At 49.3% G+C, this 18,018-nt stretch overlaps 1 protein-coding gene across 4 annotated transcripts; it reads right to left on the bottom strand.

The window, feature by feature from the left end:
* Positions 1-168: 168 nt before the first annotated feature.
* On the bottom strand, positions 169-17,756 carry LOC120373938 (hydroxyacylglutathione hydrolase-like protein). Of its 4 annotated transcripts, none has more exons than XM_039493026.1 (9): positions 17,721-17,756; positions 16,288-16,423; positions 10,248-10,312; positions 8,841-8,958; positions 6,095-6,203; positions 5,161-5,264; positions 3,947-4,048; positions 3,638-3,717; positions 169-3,027 (listed from the first exon to the last, which is right to left on the bottom strand). In XM_039493026.1, exons 2-9 carry the CDS (start codon positions 16,390-16,392, stop codon positions 2,862-2,864), a joined length of 849 nt encoding a protein of 282 aa, XP_039348960.1. In that variant the 5' UTR covers positions 16,393-16,423; positions 17,721-17,756; the 3' UTR covers positions 169-2,861. The 4 variants fall into 4 exon arrangements, with proteins under 4 accessions (XP_039348960.1, XP_039348958.1, XP_039348959.1 ...); XM_039493024.1 differs by lacking the exon at positions 17,721-17,756 and adding an exon at positions 17,480-17,592; XM_039493025.1 differs by lacking the exon at positions 17,721-17,756 and adding an exon at positions 16,636-16,761.
* Positions 17,757-18,018: the final 262 nt, after the last annotated feature.

Here is an 18,018-nt window from a genome sequence, read left to right on the forward strand (position 1 = left end):
CAGATCAAACTAGCAACAGATCTACCTCCATCTTGTGAAAAGCAAAGTTGTAAAAGACAATGATTACCTTTTATACCTGTAAAGAAAAGTCTTTTCTCTTTCTGCCTCATTTTTTAAAGTAATCCAGTGTTTACCAAAAATAAACTATCAGTAACATGCACAACTGTCAAAGTTTAAAAAAAAAAAGTCAAAGCTTTATTTAAAGTTGTCATTACAATCTACTAGCAAGTACACTGTGCTCATCTCACAAGACTCCCACGTTGCTCTTCTCTCCTGTTTTGTAAGTAGGGGACTAGTTTCAGTGAATACCTTCTCAGGCCTAGTTTTACATATAGTATTCCATTAAAACGGTAGGTTTTAATTACAGCAAGACACATGAATTCTAGTGTTAAATGATGCAATTCCAAATTTAGTACACAAGTGCTATAACTCAAACTCTGCCAAAGTGCAAAACACCCAAGTTCTATTTCTATTTGAAATGTGCAATCCTCATTAGGCATATACACATAAAATGTTAATTAGCTAGTGCGATGTAAAATTAACCCATTAGTAATCTGCATTTTGTTTTGCTACCCATTTACAAGAGCTAATTCTACACAGCAGTAAAACAATCTTAAAGTTGTACATTCAGTGGTTGTTAGCATCAAAGTGTGAGATGTTGGGCAGATCTACACATGAGCTGTACTGTGCAAACAGTATGGAGACAATTATATTGGTATATTTTTAAAAAACCCCACACTCCTAGCTCACAGTACATAAAAGAAAAATCAGGTCAACTATAATCCAGTGCTAAGAACTATCAAGTTTAATCAAAGCCACATGAAAAGTTTTACAGTAGATGTTTTAGTGGGCCCAATCTGCCTTCCTTTGTGTTCTCATTCACCTGTGTGAAGTAGGTGTAAAAATCACTGCAATTTTAATGGAGTGATGCGTACACCTACTGTTGCACTTTGGTGTGAACAGTAACTCATAGTGGAGAATCAGGCCTGCTAGTTAAAGCTGTGGAATCATGAAACAGAGCAACTTGCTCCCTAGAACTGCTCCATCTAATCAGGGTATGTGGATTTTCACAGCTGTTTACAGAGCTACTCTAGATTTTCTTTCAAAGGAAACAATTCAAATATTGTAATAAAGCACGCTGGTGCCTTGCAAACTTAAGTACTATACACAGTCTTCAGATTGTTAAAAATAATACTTCAATTTAAAAAAAAAACTAGAATCGGAAGGCTGAATTTTTTTTAAAAAGCTGATAATTTTTACTACTTAAAAAAAAAAGTGGTGATGCAAATACAAGTTCTTCCAAATTTCTTCCCCTTTCCACTATGTTAAACAGGCATGTGGGAGGGGACGACTCTTTGATGTTCTATAGTGGGAGAAAAGCAGCAAGACAGATGCTGCTTACTGACCCAAGGCCCGGATGCTGCAGACATGGATGTGCTTAATTTCATGGATGTGAATAATCCCCTAGTCAATTGCACAGAATTAAAATGTGCACAAGTCTGCACAGGCTTTTAACTGTGGTTCCTTAATCTGCCTCTGCTGGTACAGGGAGCGTGTATAAGCATATTTTCAGACTAGGAGACATGGGGAGGTGATCCATCAGGCCTTATGCACAAGCAACTCCCCGTGAAGTCTTGCTTTGAAGGACCACAGAACCTGGGCTCCAATTTAAAGCATTTTGGGGGGGTTAATGTGTTCAGAAGCCCATGCTATGGCCTTACTAATTGTTTTGCAAATCCTATAACATTTTGATTTAGGATTGTTAAAAACCAGGTGGTTTGTTGTTTTTTTTAAAAACGCTGCTTTTGACAGATATTCCTAAATATTAAGCAAAAAGACAATTCCCCTCCAACCCACTCATTCCAATTACCCTGCTGCTAGGTTCAGCTTGCCATGACTGTGTGATACGTTTTTACCTTCCACACTATAATTCTATTACATGAAACCTTGTCAAGGTGGCAGGGGGCCAGTGTCGGCGTCTCTAAAAGATACACTGCTTTATATACTCTACTTAATATACATGCAGCTGCCAGATGACACTACAAGGGGCCCATTCACTGGCCGTTTTCATTTTCTGGAGAGAATGGTCTTCAGTTGTTAAGGGGAGGTGGGCACAGAAATCAGCACTTTCAAGTTTCTTAGTTATAGTTTGGGAGAGTCACTGGTGACAAGGACAGCCAAGGCTCAGTGCAAAATAGTGTTTTTTCTAATGCTACATTGGTACACGGAATAGTTTCGTTCCATTCAGAGAGCAGCCCCTCCCCCAGTAATTACTAGAAGAATTAAAAATTTTAGATGTCCCCAAAATATCTTGTTTTGAGGAGCAACAAAACAGCCTTTTAAAAACAGGACTAGCTCTGGGCAGAAGTGTTCCATGTAGAACCCTTACGTTTCCCTATTCAGCTTTCCCTGTTTTCCAGAAGCCCACAGTTTACTTCCAGGTACAAATGCGAACCTGGTTCTTACATCGCCCCTTTCAAGAGGCAGGGCTCAGAGAATCAGACTCTTCTCAGAGGAGGAATTGCTTAGGGTGGTTAACACGTACAGCTAGAAGTGAGGGGGTCAAAAGGAGTAAAGAAAAAAGCTAGGCTGAATAACAAGCCCCACTTCCCAGCAGCGAGGCCCAGGCAGTAAGGGAAGCTTCAGTGGCGAAGTCATTTAAAGCCAGACAGGACAGAGCCCTACACAACGTGCTGCGGAGAACAATCCTTGCCCAGCTGGGAGACAGCCTGGCCTAACAGGCCTCCCCCACGACGACGATCAGGATACTGCAGTTTGGTAAAAGGCTTTGCCCTCACTGTGGCCTTGGTTGCGTTTATATATTGGCACAAAATAAACGATCCGACAAACCCGGCTGCACTTCACTTCTTCCCCAGGAAGGGGCCGAAGAGTCCCCACTCGAACGCCAGCATGGCCTGAGGGGTCAGCCTCTCTTTGGGCTTCTTGAAGTTATCCTTCTCTGTGCGGAGAGCTCGCAGCACGTCCACCGGAGCCGCCTTGCCAGTGAATTGCTGCACGGATTCTTCCCTGCAAGTTAAAGCGACACCTGTTGTGTGCCCCGTGCACAGCAGCAAAGGGAAGCGACACTCGAGGCCAAGTTTGGTTTTCTGGGACTCCGGTGGCCACCTGGAGTCTTGTTTTTAGAGACTCCCTTTGGCTTTACAGCAGAGTAACAACAGAAGCTGGTTGTAGTCTGTCTCCTCCCACCACCCTCACTGATAGGGAGCAGGGAGCCAATGGGGGGGGGGGTATTTTCTTCCGTTATATCTCTGTAGAGGGCTGGCTAGGAATGAGTTATCCTGGATGGGGAGCTAGGGGGAGATGAGACCCCCACACACACACTCCATCACCCACCCGATGCTTCTCGTACTGGTGGGAGGGCAAAATTTCCCTTCCCCTGTGAGTCACCAAGTGAAAGGTCTGTTTCTGGAGGGCAGGAAAAGCAGCAGTATTCCTAGGCCTGGGGAAAGGGTGCTCCCTTGCTTTGTGCGCTCGGCCCAGTCGGGACAGGGCAATGCTACGGGGCATCTCCATGCTCATGGCTGACGCGGAGCCTGCTGTCCCCTCACACTCAACTAGGCCTGCCAGCGAGGCCCCTAGTGCCCGGGGACTGCGGGAGGCACAGAACTCTACTCACGAGACCCGCAGAAAGGGATTGTAGTGGAACTCCTCCTGCAGGGTGGAGGGCACCGTGGGGAGGTCCTCGTCGTCTCGGAGCTGGGGAGAAACCACAGACTCATTCAGCGTATGGAGACCATCCCCAGCACTGAGCTCACGGAGAATATCAGAGGCAGATGCTTAGAGGCTCCTAGACATTATGGGGACAGGCACCTTAAACACACAGACCGATTAGAGGGGCAACAAATCCAGCGTTCGCAGAACTCAACGTTTGTTCCAGCCTCCCCTTCCCACGGGGACGCTCCGCTTCGGCAGGGGAAACACCTACTTTTGCCCAAGCGAGTTTCTTTTTCACGCTCTCGTTCTCCGGTTCCACTTTCAAAGCAAACTTGAGATTCCTCACGGTGTACTCGTGCCCACAGAACACCTTCTGCAACGCAAACGAGACAATGCACCTTTATGGCCTACACATCCCCCTGGGCGTGGTACCTCCCCACCCAGGAGAGCGCCTCTTGAGCAGCATCCCAGCGGCAGAGACCCCAGGTGGGCTCTGGGGACTAGCGTTCCCTCCTGTAGAGGAGTCTGGATGTGGAACCCCCTCAGCCAGCGCCACAGGCCGCTGGTCTTCAGGGTGCAGCACAGAGCTCCGCTGCTTGGCCAAGCAGCTGCTTGACCTTGGGCGGAGATTCTGGAGGGCTCTTCTCTCTAGTGGGCTGGGGGTCCTACCGGGGGAGGATGCATTTAATGCATGTCGTTTGCCCACTGCAATTAATTCAGGGAGAAGCAGCTGCCTGGGGAGAGCTCTGGGCCTGGTCCCCATAGTCACAGTGTCTAGGAATGATTTGGGGGGAGCTCTCTGGCTTGTGTTACGTCGGAGGTCAGACTAGATTATCACCATGGTCCCTCTGACCTTGGAATCTCTCACTCATGCTGAGGGGACGGTGGGAAGTAGACGCTGCTGGAGAGTTCTGGGCCCAGTCCCCACACTCATGGAGCAGCTCCTGCTGAGGGGAGTGGCCAGAAGTAGCAGCCTGAGCAGAGGACACATCTCCCTCAGGGCTCATCCCTGTCTCTTTGGGGAGACCTACCACCTTGGGTCAGGTCTCCACAGTCACAGAACAGCTCACAGTTGCAGGGGAGCCCGTGGAGTGGTAAGTAGCCCTGGCCCAACTGGCTGACAGAGAAAAGGCCAGGTCACCTTGGCCCGGAGAGCTTGTCCTTTAGGCCTACAAGCCCCAGAAATTGGCCAGAGGTGCCCAAAGCAGAGAAGCCACCCAGCTACGATCTCACAACATCAAATCCGCACTGCGGCCATTCCGGTCACAGAGTGGCATTTGGCCAACGTGTCAAATTGCAAAAGGTTGGTGGCCAGCCAGAGAAAATCTGGGCAGCGCACGTTGCTCAGGCAGATTGAGAGGCCTGTTGGCGCCCACGCGCTGCAGGCATAAAGCTCTGGCCTGCCTGCTCTGAGACACAGAAACGGAGATGAAGGGAAATAGGGGAGAGGGCCCATGCACCCCCTGAAATAGGCACAACACTCACAGTGTCCTTCGGCAAAGCACCCAGGATTTCAGTCAGGTTCTTGTACATCTGCTCAGCCGTCCCTTCAAAGAACTTCCCACAGCCACCAATGAACAAGGTGTCACCTGCACGGGGAAACACGTCACCTTATTTGGGGGAGGGCAGGGAGGTTCTGCCTGCAGGGCAGGCGGGTGGCATGTGGCCAGGGGCTGATGCCTGGGGGAAGCCCACCCTGCTGTTGTATCTGTGCCAAGGGCGAACAGGACTTTACTCCCCAGGGCTGGCAGTCAGGCACTTTTTGCTGGTCTAGTGGGCAGGGCACCTATTCCTACCTCTGCCACAGGCTTCCTCTCTGCTCTTGGGCAAGTCACTTAGGCATATAAATACCCCAGTGGAACTGGACCTCTGGGCTATAGTTCCCCATCCGCACAATGCGGATAACAGCTCTGCCCTGCCACCGACCCTGCAGGGTTGGGGGCCAGATAAGGGCCTAGACAGACATCACTTTAAAGGAAAACAAATCCCATCTTGCTCAGGCTCAGGGCCGGCTCCAGACCCCAGCGCGCCAAGCGCGCGCTTGGGGCAGCATTTTGCCGGCAGGGCGGCTCCGGCGGACCTTCCGCAGTCATGCCTGCGGAGGGTCCGCTCGTCCCATGGCTCCGGTGGACCTCTGCTCCACCGGAGCCGCGGGACCAGCGGACCCTCCGCAGGCACGTCTGCAAGAGGTCCCCCGGAGCCGCGGGACCGGGGTGCTTGGGGCGGCCAAATTCCTAGAGCCGCCCCTGCTCAGGCTTACTCTTAAAATGATAGTCCCATGCGGATCACAGAGGAATCTAAATACTATTCTACCCAGAATCAGTCTAATGATAGTCCCCCCACGTAGCTCATTCAAAGAGATCCCAATCAGAAACAGACTTTTCAGCTCCTGCTGGCTTCTCAAGAAGGTGCTGAATACCTGAAAAGAGGGCTGGAGCATCTGGGGAGTTCTCTTCCCACATGAAATAACACATATGGCCTGATGTATGGCACGGCGTGAACAGGCACCTCACGTTAATATCTCCGAACTGCAGAGAAAAAGGGGCAATCCAGGTTGGTAAGACACAGGGGATTTGCATTGTTGGTATTATCACTGCACCTAAGGACCCTACTCAAGGACTGGAACCTCACTGGGTGCCGCATAAACACAGAGCAAAGAGATGGTCCCTGCCCCAGAGAGCTTCCAAACAAAGCAATATGGACTTCCCTTCTTCACGACATGATGCTACAGCAAATCAGGTTACTTCCACCCCGGCCGGGATCTGCTAGCTGATGTTTTTCAGAATCATAGACGTTTAGGGTTGGAAGAGACCTCAGGAGATCATCTAGTCCAACCCCCTGCTCAAAGCAGGACCAACCCCAACTAAATCATCCCAGCCAGGGCTTTGTCAAGCCTGACCTTAAAAACTTCTAAGGAAGGAGTTCCACCACCTCCCTAGGGAACCCATTCCAGTGCTTCACCACCCTCCTAGTGAAAAAGTTTTTCCTAATATCCAACCTAAACCTCCCCCACTGCAACTTAAGACCATTGCTTCTTGTTCTGTCATCTGCCACCACTGAGAACAGCCGAGCTCCATCCTCTTTGGAACCCCCCTTCAGGTAGTTGAAAGCAGCTATCAAATCCCTCCTCACTCTTCTCTTCTGCAAACTAAACAATCCCAGTTCCCTCAGCCTCTCCTCGTAAGTCATGTGCCCCAGCCCCCTAATCGTTTTCATTGCCCTCCACAGGACTCTCTCCAATTTGTCCACATCCCTTCTGTAGTGGGGGGACCAAAATTGGACACAATACTCCAGATGTGGCCTCACCAGCGCCTAATAGAGGAGAATAATCACTTCCCTCAGTCTGCTGGCAACACTCCTACTAATACAGCCCAATTTGCTGTTGGCCTTCATGCAGGGCTGGCTCCATGCACCAGCCCAGCAAGCAGCTGTTTGGGGCGGCCAATGGTATGGGGCGGCACGTCCGGGTCTTCAGCAGCATGTCCCTCACTCCCTCTCGGAGCGAAGGACCAGCAACCGAATTGCCACCGAAGACTGAAGCGGCAGCAGTAGAGCTGCAGATCGTGACCACGGCTTTTTTTTTTTTTCTACTTGGGGCAGCAAAAACCCTGGAGCCAGCCCTGCCTTCTTGGCAACAAGGGCACACTGCTGACTCATATCCAGCTTCTCGTCCACTGTAATCCCCAGGTCCTTTTCTGCAGAACTGCTGCTTAGCCAGTCGGTCCCCAGTCTGTAGCAGTGCATGGGATTCTTCCGTCCTAAGTGCAGGACTCTGCACTTGTCCTTGTTGAACCTCACAAGGTTTCTTTTGGCCCAATCCTCCAGTTTGTCTAGGTCCCTCTGGACCCTATTGCTACCCCTCCAGCATATCTACCTCTCCCCCCAGCTTAGAGTCATCTGCAAACTTGCTGAGGGTGCAATTAATCCCTGTCACTCACCCTTACCGCCGATAAAAAGTGGGGAGCCATGACCCCTGCCTCCCCCATGTTCTGGCACCCCTGTCCCTCCCTCACCTCAATAACTAGATGACTCACGATGGAAATGGGGCAATCAAAAGATAAATTCCCAAAGACAGACATGTAAGAATATTTTCCATGTTCCTCAGCTGCTAATGCCAAAGATGATGCAGGACAATAAGTGACAATTATGCTTAGTATTTATAAGGCATTTTTCCTCTTCCTGGCATTTCACCAACAGGACAAATATTAGCAAATTAAGATTCACAACAGACAGATATTATCCCTGTGTTACACGTGGGGAAATTTAGATTAGGAATTGGTAGTTTCTGGCTCATAGGCCTGTGCTCACGTCCATCCCAGAGTATATAACGCCAGCTATGAAGTTTGTCCACAGGATCTATTTGAACAAAGACAGGCTGCAAAATTTCTGGCTCCTGGTTGACTGGCAATGTTCAGATCTAGGAGTTTGGTTCAATCCGTTTCAAATAAAAGGGTCATTTGTAAAATTCAGATCCGCATTTGGATTTCAAAGAGTCCCAGAGCAAAGCTTTCCAGCAGAGGCTATCACATGTGGATTTATTACCTTGGGAAAATGCTACCATCTACTGGCTATTTGTTCAAAATGAGAATCTGCTGCAGAGAAAGCTGGCAGCAATATACCAGGGAAGGTTTTTGATGCTGGATCCTAGCGCCGTCCCCCTTGCAGCAATCCCAGAGATTCCCATGCACACCAGAGCAGAGACAGACGTAAATGAATTAGTAGTTGGTCTCCAGGAGCAACTGACAGGCAGCAGCTGTAATTTTTAGCTTCCTCACTGTTCCCCCAGCCACAGCAGCGGGTTACACAGCAGGAAAAACCAAAGACATTAAGAGTGTGTGTAGTGGGAGCATGGACCGAATCCTTCCCTTGGTTACACCCCTACAATCTCATGCACATTCGACCCAGGGCAAGCAAAGGACTCTCGCTCTCGCTCTCAATCTGGTCCTCGTTCTCACACTGACTCACTGCAGGTCTTTGGGCACATCACTTCCTAGCTCTGTCCTTCACCATTGCCCTCAGTAAAACAGGGATCCCGACACCGACTGCCCTGCCAGGGCTCAGGACGTGTCACTCAATCACGCGCGTAAAGAGCTTTGAGATCCAGGGGGGGCGTTAAGCGAGACAAGAGCAACAACAACATTAATAATAAACCTCCAGTCTTGTACCTTTAACTCCTCGTTGTGAGTCACTTTGTGCGTCAAGGCTCCAATCCGCTCATCCGCCCCGTACACCTGCAGCTCTGGATACACCTTAGCCAGTTCTTCGTTTCCTCGGGCGTGGTCCCTTCACAGACAGGGAGCGAGATTAGTGTCTCCGCAATACACTCAGCATTTACGGATACCCCAGAGGAAAGGGGAGTGCAAAACGAGTCTCGGGCTCCTGCATCAATGAAACCCTAGTGGCGCGGGGACAGCCCTGGTGTGTATTGCGACACGAAAGATCCCGTGACTCAAGATTTCAGAGCATGAAAAAGGGCCACCTGACATTCTGGAACAGGACACAAAACTTATCCATATGTGAGCACAGCGGCCCAACAGAACTGTTCTGCATTCGGGACCCAAAACTGGGGAGCACCGAGAGCGCAGGATCAGGTCCCTTGATATCGCACAGATCACAGTGTGTTGCTGTCATGTCTTACGAGCAGGGATTTCTGCACAGCTCTTCCCCCGAGCCTCAGGCACTCTGAGGAGAATACTAAGAACATAAGAATGGCCACACTGGCTCAGATCAAAGGTCCATCGATCTAGTCCAGTGTCTTGTCTCCCGACATTGGCTTCAGAGGGAATGAACAGAACAGGGCAATCATCAAATGATCCATCCCACCGTCCAGTCCTAGCTTTTGGCAGTTACGAGGTTTAGGCAGGGCTGCCCAGAGGATTCAGGGGGCCTGGGGCAAAGCGGGGGAGAGGACATAAAAAAGGTGCCATCCACTGCGGCGCTCGTACTCACCGGGTGGGGCTCCGAGTCCTTCACTCGCTCCACGTCTCCGACAGCACTGAAGGACCCGCCGCCGAAAACTCGGACCACCACCGGGTGAGTAGCCAGGGAAGGGATTCTCAGCCAGGGCTCACAGGGCCCCTGCGGGGCCTGGGGCAAATTGCCCCACTCCCCCCACCCAGGGTGGCCCTGGGTTTAGGGCACCTGAAGCATGGGGTTGCGTCCCCAGCCATCTTGGCTAATAGCCACTGACAGACCCATCCTTCACAATACCCCGGCAACAAGTTCCACAGATTGACTGTGTGTTGTGTGAAGAAGTACTTCACTGTGTGTGTTTTAAACCTGCTGCCTGTTAATTTCATCGGGTGACCCCCTGGTTCTTGTGTTACGCGCAGGGTAAATAACACTTCCTTAGTCACCGTCTCCCATCATTTGTGATTTTATAGACCTCTATCATATCCCCCCCAACTCCCCCCGCCCCAGTCATCTCTTTTCTAAGCTGAACAGCTGCAGGCTTTTTAAATCTCTCCTCATATGGAAGCTGTTCCATATCCATAATCATATTTCTTGCCCTTCTCTGCACCTTTTCCATTTCTAACATACAGCACTGTTCCTTTATTCTCCACAGCACTTACCAATGGTGATGGGTGGTCAGAATTGCTTTAAGTGTAACGCCTTCTTTTCTGACAATTTCTAGTAACTAAAATGGGAGGAAAAGAAGTCACGTCAAAGAGCATCGATTTTAAAAAGATTCCAGCTACTAACCTGTGTCAGAAAGTTAATCATTAAAGCCCCTAAAGACAATCTTGGAAGCCCTGTTGCTCTCTGAAACCTGACTCTGAAAAACTAGCATCATGCAGGGTCTCCCAGTGACTTCAGATGATCTGTGAACAGATCACATTTGAAGAGGCAGCCCTGCAAACTCACCCTGCGATCGGAATAATACCTGGCGACGGAAAGGCAGCATAAAAAACATCTGACACACAAAAAGCCGCACGTACAAGAAACAAGGTGCAGCCTCTTGGGGTGGGTTTTCATGCAACATAGTATTAAATGTTGTCAAATGCTATTTAATTTATAAATCAGAACCCAGCATCAGTGAGAGAGGTAAGTGATGGATATTTTTGTTAGAAGAAAGAGGTAACCAGAACAATAGGTCTCTGCTTGGCATCTTGAATGTGAGCAAATAATACTATGCCCAGCTCCTGACTGCCCCTCTCCTGGGAATAAAAAGAAGCCCTTAGTGCATCATGTATCTTCCTATCACTGTGAGCTTCCATAAACTCTTTCGAGATGTCTTATAGCAAATGTAACAAACTCAGCCCATTCCTGGTAGGATCTTTAAGCACGATGCCTTCAGGAGTTCCCTAGAACACGGGGGAATCCACTCTGTGATCACAGGCAGATCAGATCGGGGTAACTCACACTACACCACTGGAAATCCAACTGCAAATACGCCCCTAATTCGAATCCCCCCTCCCAAATATTCCCAGCGTTGATATTGACAGGGATTCCTACCAATCGGGAGATTGTGATATTGGCTTCCACTTGTGCAATAGCGCTTTATAGCCCAATTTGCATAAGTGTGTGCACAAAACTGCATGCATGACATTTGCACGTGCAATCACCACGACTGCTCGTGCAATCACAGCACCTCCAGGCACCAATTATGTGCTTGCCTTTTCACATCTGCAAATATGAAAGTCTGGCCTTTGCATCATTTCGGTCTGATTAAGAGTCAAACTGTGATCAAAAAGGATGCAGGGCACAAGAAGGGTGCAAAGGGCAACCCAACTGCAGGAGAGAACGGACTGCCCAGAGGCAGCGATGCTATTAGCATGACCACCCCAAAGGTGATGAGGAGGTGAGGCATAGCCCCACTGTCTCCCACCACAGCCGGCACAGCCGGCCAGCCCTGGAGAGGAATGCACCCTGCACCCCTTTTAGGGATATAGCAGCAGCCATACTCCCCCACGCTCCCTGGAGGCATCATGCTTCAGAAATGGAGACAGATCCTCCACCCTGCCCAGCCAGTGACTGTACTTGATGGCCAGGTTGGCAGTGGATGAAGTCAGTCAGATGCAAGCTGGGTTGCTATAAACAGATGCTTTTTCCACGCTGCTAAACCCAGTAGCTTCAACCTGCTGCACCATGATTAGCTGCCAGTCCCAAGGCCAGCTAAAGCAGGAAGAGTTGAGTGCAAGACTAACCCCTAGCAAAAACAAAACAAACAAACACCACAACAATCCAAACTCTTCACTGGTAATAGAAACAGAACCAGGCTGCCATTCCGGTGGAAAGGAACACTACCAACCCCTCGTGCTGCATGAAGCCTCCTGGTGGAAGGCAGTCTCTGGAAGCTTGATGCTATTAGCAAGAAAACGCTTCAGAGTTGGCAAGTGGAATGCAATCGCACGGATCACGAGGGAGATGGACAACTACAGACTCAAAATCCTGGGCGTCAGTAAGAAAGGAGCGATAGGTGTGGATAAGAAGGGCATCGAGCAAGAGGAGACAGTTCTCCTTTGCTCAGGGCACAGCACCACCACCACACAGGGAGCAGCGCTCAACACAACAGATTCTGTGGGGAAAAAAATCATTCATCAACTGCAGTCTATTAACCAGTGCAACGTAGATGCCAAACTCCAATCCAGAGGCCTAAAGATATCAATCAGTGCCCTGCTCCAGGAGAGGAACACAGCGATGACGATAAGGAGAAGTTCTACAATTGCCTCTGATGTGTGATTGACAGAATACCCAAACGTGACTTACTCCTTGTCACGGGCGACTTCAATGCTAGAGTAGGATGTGATAACCAAGGTATGGAAAGAGCAACAGGGAAGCGTGGGCTGGGAACCATTAACCAAAACGGCAACAGACTCATCGAACTGTGTTTGGTCACCAACCTAGGTCTTGCAAGTAGCCTGGTCCCTCACAAAGACACAGAAGAAAACACATGGAATTTGTCAGATGGCAAAATGAAAAATCAGATCGTCCACAACTGCATTAGCTGAAGATGGAGGTAATCTGTCCAAGACCTAAGGGCACATTGAGCAGCAGATGTTCACAGCAACCACAATCTTTGCATTGCTAAACCGAAATTAAAACAGAGGAAGATCAATTTTAAACAGAAAGTGGTAAAGAAAAGCAACAGTACAAAACTGAAAACAAGGAGTCCCATGAGAAATTCCAGTGTGAACTAAGGAACAGATTGCAGGCACTGACGGAGGCAAGGAAAGGTGATACACAGAATGGGCCTGAAGAAAAACGGGCAGCACTCAGAGACAATGTGATTCAAGCTGTACCAGTCACAGCTGGATATCAACACAGACAGAGCAAGAACTGGATAAGCCAAGAGACGTGGGTCTCAGCAAGGAAAGGAAAACTCCTGAATTCTAAGGCAAACAAACTATTGGGAAAGGTAAAGGAGGAGGATCAGAAAGCAGACAAAGCAGTGACAAGCAGCTGAATGAGAGAGAAACGGAGATATGTTGAAGACCTAGCAGCAGAAGCTGCTGCTTTGATAGGAAACCACAGAGCCACTTATCAAGTGACTAAAACCCTGCGTGGAAATTTCAGAACAGGACATGGGCCAATAAGATGACTATGAGTAGGCAATGTGATGTGGCCGTTAAAAAAGCTAATGCGGTCTTGGGATGCATTAGGCGAGGTATTTCTAGTAGGGATAAGGAGGTGCTAGTCCCGTTATATAAGGCGTTGGTGAGACCTCATTTGTGTATGTGTGTGTTTTTTTTCTGTTTAAGAAGGAGGATGAATTCAAACACACTGGAGTACACAAAGAGAAGGAAATGATCGAGGAAATGAAAAGCCTGTGAGGAGAAAGGAGTTGAGGAGAGCTGAGGTTTTTTTTTTTCCCAAAAGAAGGATAAGAAGGATAAGAGGAGATATGATTTTACTCTTAAATATATATAGAGGATAAGGAGGGAGAAGAATTAGAATTATTTCAGCTCAGTGACACGACGACACAACGAGATATAAATTCAAAGTCAGGAAATTTGAAATTAAATTAGGGCAAATTTTCTAACCATCAGAGGAGCAAGAGAAGAGCAATGCAGGAAAGGAGGGGGGCGAGGAAGCAGTGAAGGCGACCAGGCTTAGTCAATAGGTCAATTAAGTGCCACACTGGTAAAAATTACACAATGGGTCAATGATATATTATTCTTTTTTTTTTTCAGGGTATGGCTGGAGAGTTGCCGCATGCTTGCTCGGGTTCTGACCACCCATATATTTGTCGGGGTGGAAGGGTCCCCCCCTAGAGGGTAGATTGGCAGTGGGCCTTTTTTTTTCTCCTCCCCTGGGCATGGGGGTGGGTTGCTATGGAGTGGGTGGGTTTGGATGTGGCCTGCATCTTGCAGGAGGTCAGACTAGATGATCATAATGGTCCCTTCTGATCTTGAATTCTATGATTCTATAAGAAGCAAAGACCAAAGAACGCTTACAACTGAGGTAGAACTGAAAAGCAGATAGGCTGAGGCTGAGGATTTCTTTGAAATCCTCAATAGACCCCGCTCCACTTCAGCGTCCGATGTTGATGAAATACACGGACCTGATCAACTTGACTTTAACATCAGTCACTAGAGAAATATCAGAAGCGGAGGCTGCAATCACAAAGCTGAAAAGACACAAAGCAGCAAGAGATGATCAAATTCCAGCAGAAATGCTCAACGGAGTTGATACCACCGTCCTAACGAAACTGACACAGCTGTTCAACCAAGTTTGGGAAAAAAAGACCCCTCCTGACCAGTGGAAACCTGGAATCACTGTCAGAATACCCCAAAAGGGTGAACTTACTGATTGTAACGCCTGGAGAGGAGTTGTAAGGAAAGCCTTCTCCAGTGATACTACACAGGCTGAACGAGGCAGTGGATGCAAAGATTAGGGAAGGCCAGGCTGGATTCAGGCCCAAGAGATCCTGTGTAGATCAGATATTCACACCAAGGACCATCACAGAGGAATGTGTAGAATGGCAATCTCCCCTCTTCATCAATTGCATTGATTTTCAAAAGCCTGCGCAAGACTGTGGAATATTCTTCAATCCTACAGAATCCCGGCTGACGCTGTCAAGATCATCAAGGAAGTGATTTCCCTTGGTACTTGCAGTATTCATCCCTTTAGTGTAAAGAACGCAGCACACAATGTGGAGATGTATCAGAGACCCAGGCCTTCCGATGAACTCGGCCTGGGTGGAGCTCTGTACTACTGAGGTTCTGCATTGGGGCAAGGATCAGCCTACCTGGCGCTCAATGCGGAATGGAGGCTTCTCTTATCAGAAGGTGCATCTGCACGGCTATAAAAGACCTGTGGCACAGCCACCCTGACTCAGCTGACTCGGGCTAGCAGGGCTCTGGCTGCAGGGCTAAAAATTGCAATGTAGATGTCTAGACTTGGGCTGGAGCCCAGGCTCAGAGACCCTATGAAGAGGGAGGGTCCCTGAGCCCAAACATCTACTCTGCAGTTTTTTGTCCCACTGCCCACGGCAATTGACCCAGGCTCTGTCACTTGGCGCCCCAGGTTTTTATTACCGTGTCGATAAGAACGGATCCCCAGCATTTCCATCTCGTCATTAATGCTGCTTGTTTGCTTTTGTTCCTCCAAAGCTCACAAATCAGGCCTCAAAAATCATGAGATTGTTTTTAAAACAGATGATCTGTAAGCCAATTAAATAATTTTAATAAAATAATGTATTAAAAACAATTAATAATTTTAAAACTACTTTGGGATTTTTCTCTTTGCCTCCTGGTTTGTGAGAATCTAGGGTCAGATTTTCAAGCTCTCCCCCAAACCATGAAGAGGACTAGAAGTTTTCATTTAAAAAACAATTAAGCTGAAATTCTCACATAATGATACGACCCCAGCAGCATAACTCCAAAACCCTAATCTTGCCAGGCCCACAATAAAAATCACAAGAGTTGGCAACACTCCATTTTGGATAATGAAACAGGCCAGTTTCACATTTGTTTCTAGTTAGTTTCATTTTCTATCCTCTCCACGAGCACAAGACTGTTCTTGTGTTTGGGTGTCCAGCACTGCTAGGCAAAGTGTGAATCAAGAAAATCGAAACAAAAACATTTTCACTTCAATTTAAAAAAAAAATATTTAAGGCACTTCTGTTTGTTTTAGGTTGTGTAACATCTTTTTTGAGCGTTTTCCCTAAAACAATATAGATTTTGGGCCTAAGCCATAGTCAAGTGTCATTTTACAGCACACAGTTGCAGTCCCAGGGTCCATCCTGCAGACCCACACTGAGTAACTTTTAATCCTGCAAACAAACAAAGAAGCATTTACAAGATTGGGCCTCGTTCGTACAGCACCTAGCACAACAGGACCCAATGGGACTGAGAACTTTAGGCACTATCGCAATACACACGTTTAATAAATACAGTTGCTTCTTGTTTTTTCCTGATCGTAACTTTCCACTGAGCTCAGCCCTGCTGCAGGCATCCAACCTGGAATAATTAGCTCCCATAGCTCCTATTTTGTGTGTCACTACATGCTCCTAGTGGAAGCCAAACACACACAACACTAACCATTCTCAGAGCTCTAGATTCCTTCCTTTAGTGTCTACAAAGAAGCCAGCCTGCTCTGAACAGAAGGCTCAGGCCAGGCCCAGCTGTCCTTTACTTCAAGGCTTTAAGTAGCAAAATTCCGAGTTACCCTCTTGGGAACGGCCGCGTCCACTACAACTGCTTCCTTGGTGTTTTCTTCAATGACCAAGTACATGTAGTTATCTTCCAAGACTGAAATCACTTTGACCTTCATAGTCCCAGGGTTGTGAAGCTACACATGGGAGCTGTAAGGGAAATGACATTATTTTAGAACCATCCCATACAATTAAAAAAAAAAAATCTACCCAGCAGCCTCAGAAACATTTAGAACAAGGTCCCGAGCACAGAGCAGCACCATAACAGCTCCAAGTCCCAGCTCTCCTGCGTCTGTTTGCACAGACTTCACCTGTGGCAAACAAGCCCAGGACCGTGACTTCCTGGGACAGGTGCAACTCACCTATGGAGAACAGCCCTTTGCCTCTTGTCCTGCTCCATTCCCCTTGTAAATCGACAACACGGTGGCACCACAAGCCCAGCCTCACTGCCCAGCTAACAGTTCCCATTGAGCTCATCTCACGTTTAATCCAGATGAACTCACTGTTTTATCACTAATTTGGGCTTTCTGGGGATTGTGAACATCCAAACTGCTGGACACAGATGCCTCAGGACTCAGAAAACTGGAGCACCTGGAAGGATCAGTCTAGCCTGGTTGAAGGCAGGGGGAGTCATAGGCGGACCACGGGCCAAAGCCGGACCACCAGGCACTTTTGAACCGACCCTGAAATCTTTTTATTTACTTACTATCATTACTGGGGGAGGGGGGTGTAAATGATTTTCTCTGGGGCCTGGACCTTGACCAAGAAATTTGGACTTTGACAAACCCTCATTGACTACACCTAGTTTAAGGTCTGAGCGCTGCAGCCACTCCTAATACACCTGTTCCCAGAAGGGGCCCCGGGCTAGCTGGAAATGAGTTCCCAGAATACAGGGTGGGAGAATTCATTAGACACATGGCAGCCCCCAGCCCACGCGCAAACCATCCCCCATCCCGTGTGAACCCCCCCCCCAACCCAGGTGCCAATCTCCCCCCCACCGATGTGAAAATCCCCGGGCCCCCACATGCCGACCACCTCCTCCACCCATGTGCAAATGCATCAGCTGTCTGCTAGTGTCACCCCCATGCCCAAGTGCACCCCCTTTCACACGCGTGTGCAACGGACACCCCCGTGCAAACCCAGCCCGGCTCGCGGGTGATCGCTGCAGCCCCGGCCCCAGAGCCCGCCGCGCCCCGGGTTCGGTACCTGCTCGGGGCGGGGAGCTCCCTTCTCCGGGGCCCGGGGGACCGGGCAGACTGCGGGGACCGGGAGGGCCCGGCCGGCGGCTCGGAGCGTAGCCCTGTCACTGTGCGCCAGGACCCGCCCCTGGGCCCGGAGCCAGCGAGCCGCACCGGCCGCCTCCATCCCCGGCACGGCACCCCCCGGGTCCCACCTCCCGGCCCGGGGATCAGGGCCCCCGCCGGAGCCCCGCGGTCCTGCCCATCACCTGCACTCGGCCCCGGTGCAACCTTGCAAACAGCTGCCGCCCGTTCTCCTGCGCTGCCCGGGCACCATGTGCATGACACCAGCAGCAGCTGCCTGCTTCTGGGGCTGCGGGCGCTGCACGGCCAGGTGCTGCGGGGCGGGGGCACCAATTAACCCCCCCCACCCTCCTCTTCCCCTCTCAACACCCCACCCCCAGCCCCATTCCCCTCCTTACCTTACCCTACCCTACCCCTCCCTGGTGGCAAGTCTTGCCCTCAGCTGACAGGTGTGTCCTAGTTGCCAGCAGGTGAGGGCCCAGC

Source organism: Mauremys reevesii, linkage group 10 (genome assembly GCF_016161935.1).
Source record: "Mauremys reevesii isolate NIE-2019 linkage group 10, ASM1616193v1, whole genome shotgun sequence".
Classification (NCBI taxonomy): Eukaryota; Metazoa; Chordata; order Testudines; family Geoemydidae; genus Mauremys; species Mauremys reevesii.

What these genes read in the sequence shown, in the direction of transcription:
- LOC120373938 (XM_039493026.1), bottom strand. Translation starts at nt 16,392, where the DNA reads ATGAAGGTCAAAGTGATTTCAGTCTTGGAAGATAACTACATGTACTTG. An exon ending in CTCACAACGAGGAGTTAAAG is followed by an intron (nt 6,204 to 8,840) that starts GTACAAGACTGG and finishes TTTTCTCTGCAG; the next exon opens with TTCGGAGATATTAACGTGAG. An exon ending in AGAAACTCGCTTGGGCAAAA is followed by an intron (nt 3,718 to 3,946) that starts GTAGGTGTTTCC and finishes GTTTCTCCCCAG; the next exon opens with CTCCGAGACGACGAGGACCT.